This window comes from Loxodonta africana, chromosome 7 (genome assembly GCF_030014295.1).
Source record: "Loxodonta africana isolate mLoxAfr1 chromosome 7, mLoxAfr1.hap2, whole genome shotgun sequence".
Taxonomy (NCBI): domain Eukaryota; kingdom Metazoa; phylum Chordata; class Mammalia; order Proboscidea; family Elephantidae; genus Loxodonta; species Loxodonta africana.
In genome coordinates, this window is record NC_087348.1 from 15,469,931 (window position 1) to 15,495,553 (window position 25,623).

At 39.6% G+C, this 25,623-nt stretch overlaps 1 protein-coding gene across 1 annotated transcript; it reads left to right on the top strand.

The window, feature by feature from the left end:
• Nucleotides 1–7,359: 7,359 nt before the first annotated feature.
• On the top strand, nt 7,360–25,415 carry TCN1 (transcobalamin 1). The gene is made up of 9 exons (XM_003419376.3): nt 7,360–8,686; nt 11,194–11,373; nt 11,548–11,688; nt 12,838–12,993; nt 14,323–14,513; nt 21,406–21,601; nt 22,585–22,765; nt 24,729–24,847; nt 25,027–25,415. The coding sequence occupies exons 1-9, from the start codon at nt 8,608–8,610 to the stop codon at nt 25,086–25,088; spliced, it is 1,305 nt and encodes a 434-aa protein (XP_003419424.1). The 5' UTR covers nt 7,360–8,607; the 3' UTR covers nt 25,089–25,415.
• Nucleotides 25,416–25,623: the final 208 nt, after the last annotated feature.

Consider the following 25,623-nt stretch of genomic DNA (forward strand, 5'->3'; position numbering starts at 1 on the left):
AAAGCAACATCATGATATACAAGGAAAAGACTGAAGTTTTCAAGGATTTCATTTTACTTGGATCCACAATCAACAGCCATGAAAGGAGCAATCAAGACATAAAACAAAGAGGCGGAGCCAAGATGGCAGAATAGTCAGACACTTCCACTGATCCCTCTTAAAACAAACACCTGAAAAAACAAGTGAAGCAATTATATATGACAAGTTAGGAGCCCTGAACAACAAAAGCAAAGTTAGGAAATCAGACTGAGTGGCAGGTGAAGGGAGAAACAGTTCAGAAGCAGCAAGGAATTGCCTGAACCTGACTCAGCGGGAACCAGGGCCCCTCATGCATGATCCCCTGGCACGACTGCAGCAGGGCTGGCAGTGTTCAGGATGTGGGTTCCTCAGAGAGAGACATTGAGCCACACAGTCTACTCACGCCTCTGAAATCAAAGAACAGTGCTCTGGGCAAAAGCTAAGTACATGCATCTAATTTAGCATGCCCCTAGGCTCCAAGCCGGCGTCAGTGGCTGTCAGTTTTCCTGGGCCTAAGATAGGTTCTGCTGCGCATCCTGAGCCATTCTCCCAGCCTTGGAGAAGGAATAAATTAGCAACTGGAGGAAAGGATAATCTGCAATCTCCCCTAAACTATGAACTCAGGGTAGAAGCGGCTTCTGTCCAAGCACAAATGGTCCATGGACTCTGAATGCCTTTCACCCCTGCATGGATCTGTGTTGGCCTATTTCAGGAAAATAGGCCCTTGTTGGCAGACTGCAACAGTGTATGTCCCTGAGGCCTGACTCCAACTTTTTCAGCTGTGCAGTGAAGAAGTGGGTTTTTGATGTCTGATACTGGTCTGCCTATTAAAAACAGTCCTCACCTACCCACATCAGGGGGCTGAGGACTGCTGGCTCCACCCATGCCACCTAACAACCCACAACAGGGGTACAAGGATAACTGGCACCTCCCAGCCCTTACAACCAAAAGCATTGCGTACCCATGGTCTGGCTGCATAAGCCACCCACCTGTGCACTCTAGGAAACAGGGACATCCTTTCCTCACACACATTTGAGGGATGGTTGTCAGCCACCAGCCTTTCTCAGACCATTACTCCTATTGCAACCAGATACCTGTGCCTACACCAATCATCCCTACCCCGCTAAGACTGAAGAACAGAGCCTGCACCATACACTTTGTGACCTGCTACCTGGACACCTGTGCTGAATCCATACAAGAAAAGCGAATCCAGTCCTAGGCTCATATACCTGGTAACAGCTGTAGCCATCCAATGACAGAACAGCAGAGCTTCAAAGGCACAAATAATCAAGATAGCTCTCTCAAACAGCCTATTTGGGCATATCAAAACAAAACTAAGCAAGAAGCTAGGATACAGTGAGCAAACATGAAATAAATTCATACAATAACTTATAAATGGCACAAAGGCAACAGTCAATAGCAAATCACATAAAGAAACAGACCATGATCGCTTCAATAAGCTCTTAAAACAAAGAATCAAGGAGTCTTCCACTTGAATAGGTCTTCCTGGAATTACCAGAGGCAGAATACAAAAGATTAATGTACAAAACTCTTCAAGAGATCAGGCAAAAAGCAGAACAAGCAAATGGAACACACAGATAAAGCAGTGGAGGAAATTAAGAAGGTTATTCAAGAGCATAATGACAAATTTAATAGGCCGCAAGAATCCACAGAGAGGCAACAATCAGAAGTTCAGAAGATTAACAATAAAATTTCAGAATTAGACAACTCAATAGAAAGTCAGATGAGCGGAATTGAGGAAATGGAAGTCAGAATTAGTGAGACTGAAGATAGAACAGTTGGCACCAAAATATTAGAAGAAAATCACGTAAAAGAATTTTAAAAAATGAAGAAACCCTAAGAATCATGTGGGACTCTATCAAGAGAAATAACCTATAAGTGACTGAGGTAACAAAACAGGAACAGGGAACAGAAAATACAGAGAGAATTGTTGGAAGATTTTGGCAAAAAACTTCCCTGATATTGTGAAGGATGAGAAGATATCTATCGAAGATGCTCATCTAACCCCACATAAGGTAGATCCCCAAAGAAAGTCAACAAGGTGTATTATAATCAAACTTGCCAAAACTAAAGATAAAGAGTGGCTAGGCATAAACAAAAAGTCACCTACAAAGGAGAGTCAGTAAGAATAAGCTTGGACTGCTCAGCAGAAACCATGCAGGCAAGAAGGCAATGGGATGACATAAACAAAACATTGAAGGAAAAACACTGCCAGCCAAGAATCATATATCCAGCAAAACTGTCTCTCAAATATGAAGGCGAAATTAGGAGATTTCCAAATAAACAGAAGTTTAGGGAATTTGCAAAACCCAAACCAAAACTACAAGAAATACTAAATGGAATTCTCTGGTTAGAAAATCAATAACATCAGATATCAAATTAAGGCTAGAACACAGGACAGAGCAACCAGATATCCACCCATACATGGAAATCACAAAAACAAATCAAGATAAAAAAAACTCTCAAGATAGGGAAACAGCGAAGTCATAATGGAAAAGATGACAACATTAAGTCAATAAAGAGGGACAAAAAAATGTCATATATCTTTCATATGGAGAGGAAGTCAAGATTACATAAAGAAATAAAAGTTTGGTTTAAACGTAGAAAAAAGGGGTAAATATTAAAGGTAACCACAAAGGAGACTACCAATCATACACATCAAAATAAAATGCAAGAAAAACATAAAGACTCAGCAAAAACAACATCAACAACAATGAAAAAGGAAAAGACAATATATAAAGGAAAACTACTCAGCACAAAAAATTGAGTGGAAAAAAGAAACTGTCAACACCACACAACAAAGACACCAAAATGATAGCACAAAACTGATTCCTATCCATAATTAAGGCTGAATGTAAATGGACTAAATGCACCAATAAAGAGATAGAGAGTGGCAGAATGGATAAAAAAACACAATCCGTCCATGTGCTGCTACAAGAGACATGCCTTGCACTTAAAGATACAAACTAAAACCCATGAGATGGAAAAAAATATCAAACAACAATAAAAAAAAACAGGAATGGCAATATCACTTTCTGACAAAATAGACTAAAGTAAAATCCACCACAAAGGATAAGGAAGAACATTATGCAATGATTAAAGGGACAATATCACAGCAGGATATTACCATATTAAATGTTTAGGCACCCAAAGGCAGTGCTTCAAGATACATGAAACAAACTCTAACAGCATTGAAAAGTGAGATAGACAGCTCCATAATAATAGTAGGAGACTTGAACACACCACTTTCAGTGAAGGACAGAACATAAAGAAAGAAGGTCAATAAAGATGCAGAAAACCTAAATGCCACAATCAACCAACTTGACTCATAGACATTTATAGAACACGTGACCCAACAGCAACCAGGTATACATTCTTTTCCAATGCATATGAAACATTCTCTAGAATAGAACACATACACCTTAGGTAGTAAAGCAAGCCATAACAGAAGCCAAAACATCAAAATATTCAAAGCATCTTCTCTGACCATAAAGCCATAAAAGTAGAAATCAATAACAGAAAAAGCAGGGAAAAGAAATCAAACACTTGAAAACTGAACAATACCCTGCTCAAAAACGACTGGGTTATAAAAGACATTAAGGATGGAATAAAGAAACCCATAGAATCCAGTGAGAATGAAAATACTTCCTATCAGAACCTTTGGGACACAGCTAAAGCAGTGCACATAGATCAATTTATATCATGAAATGTACACATACAAAAAGAAGATGGGGCCAAAATCAAAGAATTATACCTACAACTTGAACAAACAGAAAGAGAGCAACAAAAGAAACCCTCAGGCACCAGAAGAAAGCAAATAATAAAAATTAGAGCAAATGAAACGAAATGGAGAACAGAAAAACAATTGAAAGAGTTAACAAGACCAAAAGCTGGTTCTTTGAAAAAATTAACAAAATTGAAAAACCATTGGCCAAACTGACAAAAGAAAAACCGGAGAGGAAGCAAAAACGTGAATAAGAAATGCAATGGGCAATATCACAACAGACCAAACTGAAATTAAAGGAATCATATCACATTACTATGAAAAACTACTCTAACAAATTTGAAAACCTAGAAGAAATGGGTGAATTTCTAGAAACACAGTACCCACCTAAACTAACACAGAGGTAGAACAACTAAATAAACCCACAACAAAAGAAGAGATTGAAAAGGTAATTTAAAAACGCCCAAAAAAAAAAAGCCCTGGCCCAGATGCCTTCACTAGAAAATTCGACCAAACATTCAAAGAAGAGTTAACACTACTACTAAAGGTATGTCAGAGCATAGGAAAGGATGGAATACTCCCAAACTCAATCTATGAAGCCAGCATATCCCTGATACCAAAACCAGGTCAAGAGACCACAAAAAAAGAAAATTACAGACCCTCATGAACTTAGAAGCAAAAATCCTCAACAAACTCTAGCCAACGGAATTCAACAACATATCAAAATCAATTCACCATGACCAAGTGGGATTCATACCAGGTATTCAAGGATGGTTGAACACTAGAAAGCCAATCAACGTAATCCATCATACAAATAAAACAAAAGACAAGAACCACATGATCTTATCAATTGATGCAGAAAAGGCATTTGACAAAGTCCAACACCCATTCATGATAAAAAAAACTCTTAGCAAAACAGGAATAGAAGGAAAATTCCTCAACATAATAAAGGGCATTATACAAAGCCAATAGCCAACATCAACCTAAATGGAGAGAGTCTGAAAGCACTCCCCTTGAGAATGGGAGCCAGAGAAGGATGCCCTTTATCACCACTCTTATTCAACATTGTGCTGGAGGTCCTAGCCAGAGCAATTAGGCTAGATAAAGAAATAAAGGGCATCCAGATTGGCAAGGAAGAAGTAAAATTATCTCTATTTGCAGATGACATGATCTGATACACTGAAAACCCTAAGAAATCCTCAAGAAAACTGCTGAATCTAATAGAAGAGTTCAGCAGAGTTTCAGGATACAAGATAAACATACCAAAATCAGTTGGATTCCTCTACACCAACAAGAACATCGAAGAGGAAATCACCAAACCAATACCGTTTACAGTAGCCCCTCAAAAGATAAAATACTTAGGAATAAATCCTACCAGAGATGTAAAAGACCTAAACAAAGAAAACTACAAAACACTTCTGCAAGAAACCAAAAGAGACCTACATAAGTGGAAAAACATACCTCGCTCATGGATAGGAAGGCCTAACATTATGAAAATGTCCTTTCTACCAAAAGCAATCTATAGATTTAATGCAGTTCCAATCCAAATTCCAACAACATTCTTTAGTGAGATGGAGAAACAAATCACCAACTTCATATGGAAGGGAAAGAGGCCCCAGATAAATAAAGCATAACTGAAAAAGAAGTACAAAGTGGGAGGCCTTACTCTACCTGATTTGAGAACCTATTAATCCGCCACAGTAGTCAAAACAGCCTGGTGCTGGCACAACAACAGATACATGGACCAATGAAACAGAATTGAGAATCTAGACATAAATGCAACCACAATGAGCAGTTGATATTTGGTAAAGGCCCCAAAACAGTTAAATGAGGAAAAGACAGTCTTTTGAACAAATGGTGCTGGCATAACTGGATATCCATCTGCAAAAAAAAAAAAATGAAACGAGACCCATACCTCACTTCATGCACAAAAATGAGCTCAAAATGGATCAAAGACCTAAATATAAAATCTAAAACGATAAAGACCATGGAAGAAAAAATAGGAACAATGTTAGGAGCCCTAACACATGGCATAAACAGTATACAAAACATTACTAACAATGCAGAAGAAAAACTAGATAACTGGGAGCTCCTAAAAATGAAACACCTATGCTCATCTAAAGACTTCATCAAAAGAGTAAAAAGATAACCTACAGACTGGGAAAATTTTTTAGCTATGACATTACCGATCAGCACCTGACCTCTAAAATCTACATGATACTGCAAGAACTCAACTACAAAAAGACATCCCAATTAAAAAATGGGCAAAAGATATGAACAGACACTTCACTAAAGAAGACATTCAGGTAGCTAACAGATACATAAGGAAATGCTCACGATCATTAGCCATTAGAGAAATGCAGATCAAAACTACAATGAGATTTCATCTCACTCCAACACGGCTGGCATTAATCCAAAAAACACAAAACAATAAATGTTGGAAAGGCTGTGGAGAGACTGGAACACTTACACATTGTTGGTGGGAATGTAAAATGGTACAACCACTTTGGAAATTGATTTGGCGCTTCCTTAAAAAGCTAGAAATAGAACTACCATACCATCTAGCAATCCCACTCCTTGGAATATATCCTAGAGAAATAAGAGCCTTTACACGAACAGATATATACACACCCATGTTCATTGTGGCACTGTTTACAATAGCAAAAAGATGGAAGCAACCAAGATGCCCATCAACGGATGAATGGATAAATAAATTACGGAATATTCACACAATGGAATACTATGCATCGATAAAGAATGTGATGAATCTGTGAAACATTTCATAACATGGAGGAATCTGGAAGGCATTATGCTGAGTGAAATTAGTCAGTTGCAAAAGGACAAATATTGTATAAGACCACTATTATAAGAACTCGAGAAATAGCTTAAACGGAGAAGAAACTACTCTCTGATGGTTATGGGGGCGGGGAGGGAGGGTGGGAGAGGGGCATTCACTAATTAGATAGTAGATAAGAACTACTTTAGGTTACAGGAAAGACAATGCACAATACAGGCGAGGTCAGCACAACTGGACTAAACCAAAAGCAAAGAAGTTTCCTGAATAAACTGAATGCTTCGAAGGCCAGCACAGCAAGGGCAGGAGTTTGGGGACCATGGTTTCAGGGGACATCTAAGTCAATTGGCGTAATAAAATCTATTAAGAAAACACTCTGCTTCCCACTTTGGAGAGTGGCGTCTGGGGTCTTAAACGCTAGCAAGCAGCCATCTAAGATGCATCAATTGGTCTCAGCCCACCTGGATCAAAGGAGCATGAAGAACACCAAGGACACAAAGTAATTATGAGCCCAAGAGACAGAAAGGGTCACGTAAACCAGAGACTACCTCAGCCTGAGACCAGAAGAGCTAGATGGTGCCCGGCTACAAACAATGACTGCCCTGACAGGGAACACAACAGAGAACCCCTGAGGGAGCAGGAGAGCAGTGGGATGCAGACCCTGAATTCTCATAAAAAGACCAGACTTAATGGTATAAGTGAGACTAGAAGGACCTTGGTGGTCATGGTCCCCAGACCTTCTGTTGGCCCAGAACAGGAACCATTCCCAAAGCCAACTCTTCAGACAGGGAGTGGACTGGACAATGGGTTGGAGAGGGATGCTGGTGAGGAATGAGCTTCATGGATCAGGTGGACTATGCTGGCATCTCCTCCCTGGAGGGCAGATGAGAGGGCAGAGGAGGTTAGAAGCTGGCTAAATGGACATGAAAAGAGAGAGTAGAGGGAGAGAGCAGGCTGTCTTATCAGGGGGAGAGCAATTGGGAGTATGTAGCAAGGTGTATATAAGTTTTTGTGTGAGAGACTGACTTGATTTGTAAACTTTCACTTAAAGCACAATAAAAATTAAAAAAAAAAAACAAACTTGTAGGCAAATGTTCACAGCAGCATTATTGATAATAGCCAAAAAGTAGAAACAACCTAAATATCCATCAACTGATAGATAGACAAGTAAAATGTGGTGGGGTCAGTTCCTGGAGAAGGAGATAATGCTTGGTAAAGTAGAGGGTCAACGAAAAAGCGGAAGACCTTCAACGAGATGGACTGACATAGTGACTACAATGGGCTTAAAAATGGCAACAATTGTGAGGATGGCGCAGAGCCAGGCAATGTTTCGTTCTGTTGTACATAGGGTCTCTACGAGTCGGAACCAACTCGATGGCACCTAACAACATATCCATACAATGGAATATTATTCAGCCACACAAAGGAAATGAAGTATCGTATCGATACATGCTATAAACATGGATGAACCTCGAAAACATTATGGTGAATGGAAGAAGCCATCCACAAAAGGCCATATATTGTATTTTTCTATTTATATGAAAAGTCAAAAAACGCGAATCCATAGAGACAGAAAGTAGATCAGCAGTTGCCTAAGGCTAGATGATGAGTTCCTGCATGGTAAAAATTTTTAAGTGCTCGGCTAGTAACCAAAAGGTTGATGGTTTGAGTCCACCCAGAGGCAGCTTGGAAGAAAGGCCTGATGATCTACTTCCAAAGATCATAGCCACTGAAAACCCTGTGGAGTGCAAGTCTACCGTGAAACACATAGGGTAGCCATTAGTCATTTACCTAATTTATGTTCTTGGGACTGAAGGTTTGAGACAGGAAACAAAGCAAAAATTATTTCCTCATCCTCTCTGACCATACCTTTCATGCGTTCTTCCTGGTTTTTTCATATTACTTGGACAAACACACTTGACCACACCTCCTGATATTTCCCAATATTTGCATGAGTGAAGAGGCTGAGGCAACCTGAAGGAGCTTACATTACTCTCTGCCCAATAAATAGCCAGGCAAGTCATCACCATTCCAGCACACTGTTGGGGAGATGAGACAATTATTACAGCTGCCCCTAGTGGGGCTGCTATTATTTTTCCTTACTCCAAGTCAACAATCCAAGATCTGTGGTGAGTACACTCTGCACTAAAATTACTCTAGTGTCATAGTCTCCTGATGGCTACTGACAGAGGACTCAGTTTAGAATTACTTTTAAAAAGACCCTAATCCAGCTCTATGGTTGGATGCTACGAGTGATGTGAAGATGGTGAGGAAAGACCAATGATGCATGTTTTAAGAGGGATCAGAGACTCGACATTAACTTGCCTGACTGTTCTTCCTATGCTCAGCTCCTCTCTACCACAGCACTCGTAGCAACTGTCTATTCTTGCTCATTTTCCATGACAGAAAATTGATGATTCCAGAAACTTTCCAAAATCATGGAAAGTTATCTTTTGATTTCGATTTGCAATCTAGTTTTCTGAAGTTCAATTTATGGGTTTTGGGTTAATCCCTGTGACGATACAGGAAAAAAAAAGGATAATAATTCCTTTCAAACATTGAAAGCTGCTCTCTTGTCATGACTGAGTTTAGATGTCTCAAATTGCATACCTCTCTTCCTTCAACTCTTCCCCATGGTGCCTGGGTAAAATCTCCATGATCTCTCCTCTGGGTGTTGGCTCCAGATATTACACGATCCCTGGTGGTTCAGTGCTTAAGTGCTACTGCTGCTAACCAAAAGATCAGCAGTTCGAATCCACTCATCAATCCTTGGAAACTATGGGGCCGTTCTACTCTGAAATCAACTCGACAACAACGGGTTTGGTTTTGGGCTTATTAAAGAATACTAAACTAGGAGAGAAGAAAACTAGATTTAGATCTTGTTTGAACTCTTAGTAGCTGTATGGTATGACCCAGTGTTTCTGAGCTTCTTTAGCTTCATCCATAAACTGAGGATGATAAGGGCAGGGGGTTAAAGAAGATGATCTCCTGAAGTCTGGTGTAGCTCTCAGGCCCATGAATTTTCTTCTGTGAGTCTTCTTCCTGAAATTATAAACCATCCCAAAGATGACTGGTGGTACCATTTGTGACTGTATCCTCCTGGTACTCATAGCCAGCAAGAAGACTTCAACACTACAAAAGACAGACTTGTATTCATACAGGCTAAAGCACAGAAGCTTCCAACTTTAATTTTTCTTCCTGTCCTTTCCCCTGTTGTATCCTGAGAATAGGGAATCCCTATGGAGACTCTGAAGTTCAATTTATTTTATAAAATAATTAACTTTGTCTTTAGTGGTCTAAAGGGTAGCTATGAGTCGGAATCAGCTCTATGGCAATGGGTTTTTGACTGGTTTAGTGGTCAAGGAAGCTGATTTGAATTGCTGACCAGGAAATAAAAAGTCTGTTTCAGTGCCAGAAAAGCTACTGAACTAGATGCTTCCACAAAACCCCAGACAGCTGACTCACAGTAGTCCCATTGTACCTGCAGCAAAAATACGACCTTTCTATAATCACCCTATTCAGATTTTATTGGCTCTTTCTTCTAAAGTGAAGAAAGGTAGGCAAGAGAAACCACATTCGCTGAATTTTCTTAGTGATACAAACTCTATTTTGGGCTGGAGGTAATAACGTACAATATTTTTCAGTTTATTAAGTGGTTTCTTGTCTAATACCCATGAGATAAGTGTTAACATCCATAATTTTAAATGAGGAAACTGAGGATCAGGGAAGTTACATAACTTACCCACTGTCATAAATTGAGGAGCACAGAATCTAGCCAAGGTCTGACTAACTCCAGGGCTCGTGTTCTTCTCACTATTCCACTAACCTATGAGATAATCTGGAGAAGGGTAGGATTTGTGGCTACTTCTCAAAATTATGGACAAAGTGTATTTACAAACTGTTCTATGTTTTTAGCGATAACTAACTCTTCTTATTCTCCTCCAGTTCTTTGGGCCGCTGAGTTCCCTTTTCACTTCTACAGAATAATGTGACTTCCCTCCATCCACACTCCTGGGATTTGGACGTTGTGAGCTAAAACCAGAGGGTTTTCTCAAGGGCGTGTACTGCTAAATAATGTCCTGATGCCTGGCTAGTTGGGCAAGCAGACAATGTGATTTTGGGGTCAACCACCAATGCCATATAGCGGCTTTTCCTGCATCTCCTCAATATTAACTCAATTGAGTTAGAAGGTGAAGAAAGAAAGAACTGAACCCAGAAAGTAGAAAGGGCTACAGAATAAGATTCAGAAAACATGTATTCTAATATCAACTAAGCCTCCAATTACCAAGAGTTCTTTAGGGACACCCTCTTTAGGCCTCATTTTCAAAATTAGGGAATGACTCTAGGTCTCCGAGCAGGCCTGATATTCTGCCAATATACAGTGTTAAAGCTGTACCAGTTGTTAAACTACTGCAATACTTCCATGCTAGGTGGTAAAGGAGCAATGCCTGGCATTGCTGGAGCTCCAGATCCCACCCCTGTATTGTTCCACCAATATAGTCAGTATTGTTCCAGCAATATAGCCACTGATTGGTCTATGTCTACGCTATACCTGTTGCTAAATATTTTAATATCACCCCCCTGCTCCTGGCTTTAATATCTTCTGTGTGTATGTTTCTTATTTCCCCCATCACAGTGGTAGATAAAAAAGACGAATCCTGTCTAAACCCTCTGTTGAGCACAATGAACAATTCAAAATATACCAATGAAGTCCAAGCTGCCCATGTTCTGCTGTCTCTGAGACTTGTTAGGATCAAGAACCAAAACCTAGAGCAAAGACTGATGGAAATAGTCAAAAACACTACGTCAAGGAAAGGTGAGTGTCAATATTCCCTGAAAGCTTTAGGAAAAGACCCATCTATCTAAAACATTATCTCTGTCGAATTCTAAAAATTGTGTGCTCAAATCACACAAAAAAAGGACAGGAAGTCAAGGGACCAAGAAAATCATAAACATATACCTTGTTAAACTCAAATACTTTTCTTTTCAGGGTCAGATTTAAGTTCTGGACAGCTTGCCTGGACTATAATGGCTTTGGGAGCATGCCATAACCCTAATGAAAACTTTTCTAATGATTTTCAACTGGTCCACCTTCTAGAAAAGAAATTCCAAGAAGAAATTAAAAATATGGGTGAGAATCAAATCTTGAGATATGCTAGACACATTTTTCTCCTCCCCCACTGATCCACAACTGTATAGTTTCCCTTGACACTTTCCTTCTCCTCTTCATTCCATTCATTCCACTATATCATTGCAGATCACTTTGCCTTCTTTCCTCTTTCAACACGCTTCTTGAACTTTCCTCTCAAATTTGTCCAACTGACCCTGTGCCCAGCACTATTCTATACATGGTGTAAGGGACACACACATACACACTACGGACATATATACATATATAGGTATATGGGTATGTATCACAGTTCTCTGTTGTTTGTAAGATGCTGTCCAGTAGGTTTCAACTCACAGCGACCTTATCTACAACAGAACCAAATACTGCCCAGTTCTCTAGTACTCCAGAAACATGGCTTTGAGACAAACAATGAATTATACCAAAAATAGCTGAAGAATACAAGATACTGTGTTCTAAGAACCAAAGAATCTGATGCCAGTCGTAAGAACTAAAGAGAGATAAAGTTCTTTATTTCTGGAAAAAATAAGTTGACTACATTGGCTAGAGTGAGTTGCATTGTTTTTATTTTAATTTCCACTCAAATATTTATCTTCCGATTCATTAATTTCCTCCTTCAATCTCATCTTCTTTTGAGATGGCCTCCAAGCCATGCTTCTACTTACAGTTTCAACATATTCCTCTTGAAAGTACAATATGCTTGGAGGTAGGAAATCTGTGCTATAGTCCTAGATCTGTAACCACCTGAGCATTGGGATAGTATTTTAATCTCTTAGTGTTTACTATTCTCAGTTATAAAACAAAGAGGTTGAGTTGAATTCTATAACCCATTGCTGCTGAGTTGATTCTGACTCATAGCAACCCGATAGGACAGAGCAGAACTGCCCCATAGGGTCTCCAAGGAGCGGCTGGTGGATTCAAACTGCCAACCTTTTGGTTAGCTGCCAAGCTCTTTACCACTGAGCATTGGGTGATCCTTAAAAGCCTTTAAATTTCTCAGATTTGCTGATTCTGTGGGTGATTTTCCCCCTCTATTACTCACCTCGACTTAAAAGTAGGCACATTCAAATAAAGTAAATATAAATTAATTGAAAATGTATTATTCCAATACCACTTCCTTGAGTAAGGCATTTCTTCTTTTCTCTCTGCCAGGAGCACACAATGGCAATTCACTAACTAACTACTACCAGCTCAGCCAGGGCCTTTTGGCCTTGTGTCTGTTCAGTGGAAACTACTCGGTCACTGAAATTGCCGAACTCTTCACTCCTGAAAATGAAAACTATTATTTTAGTGGCCAGTTCTCAGTAGGTGAGTCACTGGATTCAATTTTCTTGGTAGAGATGACACAGTCACCAGTAGGTCTTGGCCTTTGAGCTTTTCTGCCATTAAATAATTGAATTTTTTTTCCATTCTCTTTACCCTTAGTCCCCTCAGAAGACAACTTTCATTTTAGAAGAATGAGTGTTGGGTGGGATTTAAGCCTGTTTCTGGATGTGTGGTATAACAGAAAGACTTAGTTCCTACTCTTGCTCTTCTTTGAATTATATAACCAATGTATGTTAATCCTTAAATTTAATTTTCCCACCTGTAAAATGATAATAGATAATGACACTCTTCATACAAAACATTTCAGGAAGTATAAGTGTTACAGAAAAGAAATGCAGTAGAATTCATTTATCTAAACCCTGCCTCTTTCTCTAATTTTTTTAAAAAAAACAAAAAAAAAATTTTTTTTATTTGGATATGTGGGTTAACTTGAACAGAACAACCTCTCCAGTGACAAGGTCCAATATTTTGATCAATAGATTATATGTTCACAAAGGATAGGGACCAGAAATTTTCCACTGAGTGAGATTACACATCCAAAATGGAAACGTTCGTTCTAGACAGGTAGTATGGGTGCACAGCCCCTATGAATCTAGATACATAAGCTTATAAGCTTACGTTTCTCCAAGAAGCACAAAGCAAATTAGCATTCAGTATTTATAGATAGTAAAAAGAGTGTGAGGTTTCTCGTACTCCTTTTTTTCTATCGTAGAGGCAAGGAGCCAAACTAAAAGACACAGGGAAACCAAGCAGCAAGCCAGAAAAAGGACCCGTATCCTCCTTTCTCCCAAATTCTTGCCTTATCCTCCCTTTTAAGGAGATTAATTGGAGAATTCTGTTAAATACTATTTTCTAATCAGTCTAATCAAACTTTTGGGACCCTTACAAACACATGTTTGGTTTGGTGTATCACCCTGGGTTTTCTTAATTTCCTTGACAATATGGCTGCAAGGAGGAAAAAATGGGAGCAACCAAGATGTAAAAATGGAGGACTATCTACATGCATGCATCTACAAATCCATATGTGTGTCTGTGACCAAAGTGTGAGGTATTTAAGTACAGGGTGTCAGGGAGATGTGGCAACTCAACATAGGGAACAAATCTTGAAGGATTTGGGTGGTTAGTACTGAAGAGATGATTGCTGTATCTTGAAATCCTTCCCTCCTATGACCAACCAGCATGACCAACCATCCCAGATTATTCGGGTCTATCCCCATTTTAGCACTGGAAGTCTCATGTCCTGGAAGCACTTCGGCCCAGGGAAAATTGGTATGGTTGGTCATCTATCACCAACTTTTTTTTTCTTGACAGATACTGGTGCAATGGCTGTTGTAGCTCTGACCTGTGTGAAGAGGAGTATAGAAAAACAAAAGATTGAAGCAGATACAACGATTTCAGTGACTATTGATAATCATATAAAGTCACTGATAAAAAAAATTCTGTCTGAAAAAAAAGAAAACGGTCTCATCAGAAACATATATAGTACAGGAGAAGCTATGCAAGTAAGTCCAAGGGAAAAAGAAGAAAGCAAAGTTTTTTATTGGCCTCCCTAGTTGTTATTATCCATCTGCCTTTCATACACTAACTTTCATTGCTTCATCTGTGTTTTTGCTCATATGATTCCACTCCCTTGCCTAAAATGTACCCTTCTCACCTTCAATCTTTACCTCTTCATATCCAATGTTTATATGACGTTTTCCCAACTACAACTTCTTTAGATATTCAATTTTAAAGTCACTACAAATTATCTTGTTCTATCACATTTTTTATCACATACAATTTCACACTTGATGATATACCATTGTTTTGTGCTTTTATTTTAACTCCCAAATTAGATTGTTGTTATGTTGTTGTAGTCGTTGTTGTTGTTGTTGTTGATAGGTGCTGTCTAGTCAGTTCCGACTCATAGCTACCCTATGTACAACAGAACGAAACACTGCCCGGTCCTGAGCCATCCTTACAATCGTTATGCTTGAGCTCATTGTTGCAGCCACTGTGTCAAGCCACCTCATTGAGGGTCTACCTCTTTTCCACTGACCCTGTACTCTGCCAAGCATGATGTCCTTCTCCAGGGACTGATCCCTCCTGACAACATGTCCAAAGTATGTAAGACACAGTCTCGCCATCCTTGTCCCTAAGGAGCACTCTGGCTGTACTTCTTCTAAGACAGATTTGTTCATTCTTTTGGCAGTCCGTGGTATATTCAATATTCTTCGCCAACACCACAATTCAGAGACATCAATTCTTCTTCAGTCTTCCTTATTCATTATCCAGCTTTCATATCCATATGATGTGATTGAAAATACCATGGCTTGGGTGAGGCACACCTTAGTCTTCAAGGTGATATCTTTGTTTTTCAACACTTTAAACAGGTCTTTCGCAGAAGATTTACCCAATGCAATGTGTCTTTTGATTATTGACTGCTGCTTCCATGGGTGTTGATTTTGGATCCAAGTAAAATGAAATCTTTGACAACTTCAATCTTTTCTCCGTTTATCATGATGTTGCTCATTGGTCCAGTTGTGAGGGTTTTTGTTTTCTTTATGTTGAGGTACAGTCCATACTGAAGGCTGTAGTCTTTGATTTTCAATAGTAAGTGCTTCAAGTCCTCTTCACTTTCAGCAAGCAAGGTTGTGTAATCTGCATAACGCAGGTTGTTAATGAGTCTTCCCCCAATCCTGAGGCCCTGTTCTTCTTCATATAGTCCAGCTTCTCTTATTATTTGTTCAGCATACAGATTGAATAGGTATAGTGAAAGAATACAACCCTGATGCACACCTTTCCTGACTTTAAACCAATCAGTATCCCCTTGTTCTTTCCGAACAACTGCCTCTTGATCTATGTAAAGGTTTCTCATGAGCACAATTAAGTGTTCTGGAATTCCCATTCTTCGCAGTGTTATCCATAATTTGTTATGATCCACACAGTTGAATGCCTTTGCATAGTCAATAAAACACAGGTAAACATCCTTCTGGTATTCTCTGCTTTCAGCCAAGATCCATCTGACATCAGCAATGATATCCCTGGTTCCACACCCTCTTTTGAAACTGGCCTGAATTTCTGGCAGTTCCCTGTCGATATACTGCTGCAGCCGCTTTTGAATGATCTTCAGCAAAATTTTGCTTTCATGTGATATTAATGATATTGTTCTATAACTTCCACATTCTGTTCGATCACCTTTCTTGGGAATAGGCATAAATATGGATCTCTTCCAGTCAGTTGGCCAGGAAGCTGTCTTCCATATTTCTTGGCATAGACGAGTGAGCTCCTCCAGCACTGCGTCTGTTTGTTGAAACACCTCAATTGATATTCCATCAATTCCTGGAGCCTTATTTTTCCCCAATGCCTTCAGAGTAGCTTGGACTTCTTCCTTCGGTACCATTGGTTCCTGCTCCTATACCACCTCTTGAAATGGTTGAACATCGGCTAATTCTTTTTGGTATAATGATTCTGTGTATTCCTTCCATCTTCTTTTGATGCTTCCTGCATTGTTTAATATTTTCCCCATAGAATCCTTCACTATTGCAACTCAAGGCTTGAATTTTTTCTTCAGTTTTCTTCAGCTTGAGAAACACTGAGCATGTTCTTCCCTTTTAGTTTTCCATCTCCAGCTCTTTGCACATGTCATTATAATACTTTTTCTTCTCGAGGGGCCCTTTGAAATCTTCTGTTCAGTTCTTTTACTTCATCAATTCTTCCTTTTTCTTTAGCTGCTTGATGTTTGAGAGCAAGTTTCAGAGTCTCCTCTGACATCCACCTTGGTCTTTTCTTTCTTTCCTGTCTTTTCAATGACCTCTTGCTTTCTTCATGTATGATGTCCTTGATGTCTTTCCACAACTTGTCTGGTCTTCGGTCACTAGTGTTCAATGTGTCAAATCTATTCTTCAGATGGTCTCTAAATTCAGGTGAGATATACTCAAGGTCATATTTTGGCTCTCATGGACTCATTCCCATCATAGTAGACTATATGATTGTCTGATTCAAAATGGCCAATACCAGTCCATTTCAGCTACTAATGCCTATTGATGTTTATACATTCCATTTCATTTTTGACGATCTCTAATTTTCCTGGATTCATAGTTTGTACATTCCAGGTTTCGATTATTAATGGATTTTTGCAGCTGTTTCTTCTCATTTTGAGTCGTGCTACATCAGCAAATGAAGGTCCCGAAAGCTTTACATCATCCATGTCATTAAGGCTGACTCTACTTTGAGGAGGCAGCTCTTCCCCAGTCATCTTTTGAGTGCCTTCCAACCTGGGGGGCTCATCTTCCAGCACTATATCAGACAGTGTTCCACTGCTATTCATAAGGTTTTCACTGGCTAATGCTTTTCAGAAGTAGACTGCCGGGTCCTTCTTCCTAGTCTGTTTTAGTGTGGAAGCTCAGCTGAAACCTAAACCTGTCCTCCATGCGTGACCCTGCTGGTATCTGAATACCAGTGGCATAGCTTCCAGCATCACAGCAACACACAAGCCCCCACAGTACGACAAACTGACAGACACATGGGGGGATTGTTGTTATAGAAATAATAAATTGTAGCGGAAATAATAGCAGTTTTTTTTTTTTTTAATAACAGCACGGGTCTAAGTATTTTACTCTATTAACACATTAATGAACACAACAACCCAATGATGAAGGAATTACTACTTTCATTTCCTAGAATAAGAGCATGAGTCATGGGAGTATCAATAACTTACCTAAGATTACACAGCCAGTGAGTGGTGCAGACAGAGGTGGGATGGGACACAGACAGTTGGTTTTGAAATTCACACTCTTAGTACTTACGCTGTCCTGCATACATTTCCTGAGGTCTGGGACTTTATGCATTGATTTATGTAACTCTTGTTGTTGTTGCTGCTGCTGCTGCTACTGTTGTTGTTGTAGGTGCTGTTGAGTCCTTTCTGACTCATAACAACCCTACATACAACAGAATGAAACACTGCCCGGTCCTTTCGCCATCCGCATGATCATTGTTATGCCTGAGTTCACTGTTGCAACCAATGTGTCAATCTATCTCATTAAGGGTTTTCCTCTTTTTTGTTGACCCTCCACTTTACCAAGCATGATGTCCTTCTCCAGGGACTGATCACTCCTGATAACATGTCCAAAGCATGTGAGGCATAATCTCACCATCCTTGTTTCTAAGGAGCATTTGGCTGTACATCTTCCAAGACAAATTTGTTCTGTCCGTGGTATATTCAATATTTGTCACCAACACTGTAATGCAAAAGCATCAATTCTTTGGTCTTCCTTATTCATTGTCCAGCTTGCACATGCATATGAGGAGACTGAAAACACCACAGCCGGGATCAGGTGCACCTTAGTCCTCTGAGTGACATCTTTGCAGATTTGCCCAATGCAATGCACCATTTGATTTCTTGACTGCTGCTTCCATGGGTGTTGACTGTGGATCTAAGTAAAGTGAAATCCTTGACAACTTCGATCTTTTCTCCATTTATTATGATGTTGCTGATTGGTCCATTTGCAAGGATTTTTGTTTTCTTTACATTGAAGCGTAATCCATACTGAAGGCTGTAGTCTTTGACCTCCATCAGTGAGTGCTTCAAGTCCTCTTCACTTTCAGCAAGCAAGACTGTGTCATCTGCATAAGTATGGTGAAAGGATACAACCCTGACGCACACCTTTCCTGACTTTAATCCACACTGCATACCCTTGCTCTGTTCGAACAACTGCTTCTTGGTCTACGTACAGGTTCCTCATGAGCACAGCTCTGAAATTCCCATTCTTTGCAATATTATCTGTAATTTGTTATCATCCACACAGTCAAATGCCTTTGCACAGTCGATAAAACAAAGGTAAACATCTTTCTGGTATTCTCTGCTTTCAACCAACATCCATCTGACATCAGCAATGATATTCCTCATTCCACGTCCTCTTCTGAATCCAGCTTGAATTTCTGGCAGTTCCCTGTCAATGTACTGCTACACCCACTTCTGAATGATCTTCAGCAAAATTTTACTTGTGTGTGGTATTAATGATATTGTTCAATAATTTCCACATTTGGTTGGCTCCTTTCTTTGGAACAGGCATAAATATTGATCTCTTCCAGTCAATTGACCACGTAGCTGTCTTCCAAAATTTCTTGGCACAGATGAGTGAGCACCCCCAGCACTCCATCCATTTGTTGAAACATCTCAATTGGTAGTCCGTCAGTTCTAGGAGACTTGTTTTTCGCAAATGACTTCAGTGCAGCTTGGACTTCTCCTTTCAGTACCATGGGTTCTTGGTCACATGCTACCCTCTGAAATGACTCAACGTTAACCAATTATATTTGGTACAGTGACTCTGTATTCCTTACATCTTTTTTTGATGCTTCCTGTGTTCAGTATTTTGTCCATAGAATCCTTTACTATTGCAACTTGAGGCTTGAATTTTTTCTTCAGTTCTTTCAGCTTGAGAAATGCTGAGAGTGTTCTTCCTATTTGGTTTTCTATCTCCAGGTCTTTGCACATGGGATTATAATACTTTGTTTTCTCAAGCAACTCTTTGAAATCTTCTGTTCAGCTTTTACTTCATCATTTTTTCCGTTAGCTTTAGCTACTCTACATTCAAGAGCAAGCTTCAGAGTCTCTTCTGACATCTATTTTGGTCTTTTCTTTCTTTCTTTCTTTTCTGTCTTTTTAATGACATTTTGCTTTCTTCATGTATGATGTCCTTGATGTCATTCTACAACTCATACTGGTCTTCAGTCATTGGTGTTCAATGTGTCCAATCTATTCTTGAAATGCTCTCTAAATTCAGGTGAGACATATTCAAGGTCGTATCTTGGCTCTAATGGACTTGTTTTAATTTTCTTCAGCTTCAACTTGAACTTGCATATGAGCAATTGATGGTGTGTTCACAGTCAGCCCCTGGCCTTGTTCCAGCTGATGATATTGAGCTTTTCTATCATCTCTTTCCACAGATATAGTCAATTTGATTCCTGTGTATTCCATGTGCTGGGGTCCACATGTATAGCTGACATTTACATTGTTGAAAAAAGGTATTTGCAATGAAGAAGGCTTGGTCTCGCAAATTCTATCATGCGATCTCCTGCACTGTTTCTATCACTAAGGCCATATTTTCCAACTACCGATTCTTCTTTTTAGTTTTCAACTTTTGCATTCCAATCACCAGTAATTATCAATGCATCCTGATTGCATATTCAATCAATTTCAGACTGCAGAAGTTGCTAAAAATCTCCAATTTCATCATCTTTGCCTTAGTGGTTGGCGCATAAATTTGAATAGTAGTCATTTTTACTGGTCTTCCTTGCAAGTGTACAGATATTATCCTATCACTGTTGGTGTTGTACTTTAGGACAGATCTTGAAATGTTCTTTTTGATGATGAATTCAATGCCCTTCCTCTTCAATTTGTCATTCCAGTATATGCCACGAATGACAATTCAACTCAAAGGGGTATAAATGAAAAGAGATCAACAAAGTTTATAGAAAAAAAAATATATCTTCTCTGAGTCTTTGGTATTAATAGGTGTTTGCCAGGCCAACTCAGGGTGAAAGGACCTTCAGGGACAGAGGGCAGCAAGGACAAAGAACTGAAGGCATGAAAGAACATCAGATACTTTAGGAAGATCAAGATGTTCAACACAGTCAGTACTGGGTCCTCCACAAAGCATTTTCTCAGCCTCACTACATGCCTATGAGCTCTTCCCCCTTTTAAATGCCACATCACTAGATGTTTCCCTTAGGGCATTCATCTTACAGCTTCTTTTACAATCGTTTGTCCATCGACAAATACTTAGTGAGTGGCCCCTAAATGACATAGTACTATTCCGACATTGGGGACACAGAAGTGAACATGGCAGAAAACATCTGTTCTCACTGGGGCTATTACATTTTGGGTTATTAAACCATTCCCCATCTCTCCCCACTCAAATTAGTTGATAAGCTTACTGAGGGCAGGAAAGGTATCTTTGTTATCTTTGTGGCTCCTAAGATGCCTCCTGTATAGTCAGTGCTCAATAAATACTTACTGAGCTACCATATTTTTCATAAAAAATGCACTCGTGTAAACAATGCACCGACACATATAATGCGCAGAAATGATGAAATTCAGTAAACAGTTCTAGCATAACCAAACCCAAAACCAAACCCAGTGCCGTCCTGTCAATTCCGACTCATAGCGACCCTATAGGACAGAGTAGAACTGCCCCATAGAGTTTCCAAGGAGCGCCTGGCGGATTGGAACTGCCGAACCTTTGGTTAGCAGCCATAGCACTTAACCACTACGCCACCAGGGTTTCCGTTCTAGCATAACACATGTGTTATTTATGTAAAAATATAATAAGTTAGATGTAGGCTTCTCACTTAATTGAAGTTTCTCTCATTCATGTTCTCTCTCACTCTCTCTCTCTTTTTCTCTCTCATTAGGCCCTCTTTGTCTCAAAAAATAATTACGAACAAAGTGAATGGAATTGCAAACAGACTCTGGACACAGTGCTCAAGGAAATTTCTCAGGGAGCATTCAGTACTCCAACTGCGGCAGCCCAGATCTTACCTGCCCTGATGGGAAAGACCTATCTGTATGTTAACAAAGACTCTCCTTGTGTCTCTGGTTCAGGTATAAGCACTAAAGTACAAACTGTTTTGCTTTTGGCATAACGCTGAAAGCACACAAGATCTGGATGTCCTCAGAGACCAAGAGTGACCAGACAAACTTCTAAAACATAATAATTTCAAAATAGATCTCAGTCCTCAATATGGCATCAGGTATTATAACAACCTGATTATTTGTGCTTACCAGGATAGTAAACGTGGTTCTTGGTTTAAACACTGATCAACAATGTAGGCTTGCTTAAATGACATTTATCTCCAAAGGGATGCTTTTTGATTGCTGGATCCAGCAAGATGTTCTGAGCATCATTCCCATCCAAAAAAAAGTATACAGGGTCTATATTTTGTCTCTAGCTTTCCATTATCTTCAGTGAGTGAGCCCTCAGGGAAATAGGACATCTTTGTGGAAGGAATATGGTAGCATTCTCAGAAAATTGTAGAACTAGTTTTAGGCAACTAGTTTTGCAAAAAGGCAGACAAGACAGAGACCTTTTCTCCTATCTCTGTTCATTCCAAAATATTTAACCTCTAAGCCTCAGTTTTCTAATGTTAAAAAACAGGAAAGATAATAGAATCTAAGAGGTTTTTATAATGTTTGAATGAGATAATTCATGTAAAATAACTAGTACAGTGCCTGGAACTTAATATGTTTTCAATAAACGTAAAAAATATAAAGAAGAAAAAATGGCAAGCATTATTGCATACCATACCAAAGCAAAAAAAGTCAGGAGCCTATATGAGAAATCGGAGCTAGAGCAACTGAGTTGCTCAAACAGCTGGGAGTTGAGCTGAACACCAGCATTTCACAAGCCTGTGAGTCTCTAGTTTTAATTCTTGCTTTAGCCATATGACAGATCTGCCCCTCCACTGACGACACTTGTTCCTTGTATCAAACCCTGGGCACAAAGGAAAGGGGTAAAGAGTAGGGCTTGATGGGTGAGCAAGCTCTACCACTTTTATTGTTATGAATAGTGCTCTCTGCTTTCTGCCTGCCAGATTTCAATGTCTCTGCTCCTGTGCCTGGATCTGTAACACCTGAGAACTCACCCTCAGCTATCACAGTCCGTTACTCTGTGCAAATCAATGAAACATATTCCACCAATGTCACCGTGCCAAATGGATCTGTCTTCCTAGATGTGATGAAGGAAGCTCAGAAACAAAACAAGACTGTATTTGAGTAAGTCTGTATACAACTTGGAGTCCTGGTGACTCAGTGGTTAAGAGCTCAGCTGCTAACCAAAAAGCTGGCAGTTCGAATCCACCATGCACTCCTTGGAAACCCTATGGGGCAGTTCTAGTCTGTCTTATAGGGTCGCTATGAGTCAGAATCAACTCGATGGCAAAGGGTTTTTGGTTTAGTTGTGTATAACTTAAGATGTTTAGTGTGAATTTCTAAACGCTCAGTGAGAATACATCTGTAAGTATTACCTGAATACAAAGTATATTTAAAGCACATCTTAATTGGTACATATGCTGTTCATCTACGTCTCAAGGCATTTTAAAAAGGAGGTAAGCTCTTTCATCTTCTAGCATATAACTGTTGCTGTCATTCCGACTCATGGCGACTCCATGTGTTACAGAATAGAACTGCTCCATAGGGTTTTCTCGGCTATAATCTTCACAGAAGCAGGTCACTGGGCCTTTCTTCTGCAGCACTGCTGGGTGGGTTCAAACCACCAACCTTTAGGTTAGTAACAATAAAAAAAAAAAAAACCATTGCTGTCGTGTTGATTCCAACTCATAGCAACTCATAGGGTTTCCTAGGAGTGCCTAGTAGATTCAAACTGCCAACCTTTCGGTTAGCAGCCAAAGCTCTTAATCACTACACCACCTGAGCAAAAACTATTGGTGCCACCTAGGGACCTCTTCTAGTATCTAAAACCTAAAACCAAAACCAAACCCATTGCTGTCAATTCTGACTCATAGTGATCTTCTGGCATATATGTGTGTATGTAGGCACTGGGGGATATATATATATATGTATATGTATATACTTGCCATTGAGTCGATTCCAACTCACAGCAACCCTATAGAACAAGGTAGAACTACCCCAAGGAGCAGCTGGTGGATTTGACCTTTTGGTTAGCAGCCAAGCTCTTAACCACTGCCACCAGGACTCCTCTAGTATACAAAAAAAAATTAAATTAACATTTGCCGAATGGACAAATGAATCCCAGAGATCTGCTTTCAGCAAAATTTCCTCTATAGATAGAACCTCTTAGTAGACAACATGTCTATTCTAGACATGCTGCGTCTAGAAGAGTGGTTCTTAACTATTTCTGAGTTGCTGACCTTTTGATAATTCAATAAATACAATGGATGTTCATCCCCAAAAAAGAACATACACATAAAATTTGGTATTTAAATTGACGTTTCACAAGCCCCCTGAAGCTCACCCATGTCCCCAATTTCAGGAGATTCATAAACCCCTAGGTTAAAGTTCCCTGGTCTAGAGAGGTCAAATATTGAAATTAAGATATTGACTTTGGCTCCTTAAATCTAATTGACAATTATCTATTGTGCACCTAACAACATGGTATCAGACGTTACAGGGAAAAATCAGACTTATAAATATATTTATGAAATTATTATAAAGGCTGCTTTCAAGGGCTTCCAGGAAGGGTAGAAAAATATGACTAAGGAATATGAAGCAGGCATTGACTCTGTCATTCTCTTTTTAAATAAACACAACAGGAAGTATTACTCTGTTCTCCTTTCCTAAGAGAAAAGCTACTAAAAATGGTACCTGTAGGACATGTGGGTGCCACTTTCTGCTACTGTTTTAGTATCTTCAACAGTTGCTGTTTTGGAGTAGAATGCCAGAAGCTGTTGACTGCAGAGTGTCTACTATGGCGGGGGGATGGGGGTGGGCAGAAACCATGGGCATCGCTTGTCTAATGTAGCACAGAGTGTACAGTGAATCAGAATAATCTGGAATGCTTATGAAAAGCACAGATTCCTGGTCCCCAACCCAGACCTACAGAATTAAAATATCAGGGATAAGGCCAGAAAATCTGCATTTTTTTCTTTTTCCTAATCATTTCAAATAACTCTTAGGCACATTAAAGTTTGAGAAATACCTGGGTAGGGTTTCCTTTGGAAATTCTGACTTTCTGTAATCTGTCCACTGGTCCCCACAGCTTCACAGTAGAGGAGACTTCATGGGGCCCATACGTCACCTGCGTTCAGGGCCTAAGTGCCAACAATAATGACAGAACCTACTGGGAAATTCTGAGTGGACCCAAACCACTGAGCCAAGGTAAGAGAGAGATGCAGACAAGTCCCACAAGGTGGAAATGCCTAAAGCATTCAGTTGTGGGAGTGGGAGCTTTTGTGGGGAATGTGTCAAGGGGTTGAAAGAGACAGTGAGTACCCTTGGTCTATCACTTGGTGATTGTCAGATGATTTGACCCATTTATCTTTCTTCTTCCTTTTTAGGAGTTGGTAGTTATGTTGTCCATGATGGAGAATCTTTGATGATTCGTTGGAGCAAATACTAATAAATCCAAACCTTCCTCGGATGGATATAATCCATTTGCAGTGGAAATTAGCTTCATGCCTTCCTCTTCATCTCAATCCCAATAGAACAGTCAATAACCTCCGCTTCTCCCCCTCTGCCTCTTCAATAAAAAAAACCAATAACTGTACAAAAAGAGCATGTTCTAACCTGTTCATCTGAAAAAGTGATTATTATAAGCAGGAAGGTCACTTGAAGAGAAGTAAAGGAAAAGAGACTGAACCACATGTCTAATAAACTGGGTTTTACTTAAGGTTTCCTACACTAACTAGCTAGGTAACCCTGGACAACTTGGAAAATGGAAATAAGGTTCTAAGTCTAGTGCTGCAGCAGCAACCAATAAGACCAAGCAGAAAGGTAGTAGCAAGATTCAGCACTCTAAGGCCTGGATGCAATAGAGAAACCAAGTGTTTATATTAACCTCATACAGGCAGTGAGTAGACAGACAAAATTGTTGCTCTGGAGAAAGGGGAAAATGTGAAGTTTATACACAAAAAACGTCAATCCATAAAGTTTGG

What these genes read in the sequence shown, in the direction of transcription:
- TCN1 (XM_003419376.3), top strand. Translation starts at nt 8,608, where the DNA reads ATGAGACAATTATTACAGCTGCCCCTAGTGGGGCTGCTATTATTTTTC. An exon ending in TCAACAATCCAAGATCTGTG is followed by an intron (nt 8,687 to 11,193) that starts GTGAGTACACTC and finishes CCCCCATCACAG; the next exon opens with TGGTAGATAAAAAAGACGAA. An exon ending in ACCCAAACCACTGAGCCAAG is followed by an intron (nt 24,848 to 25,026) that starts GTAAGAGAGAGA and finishes CTTCCTTTTTAG; the next exon opens with GAGTTGGTAGTTATGTTGTC.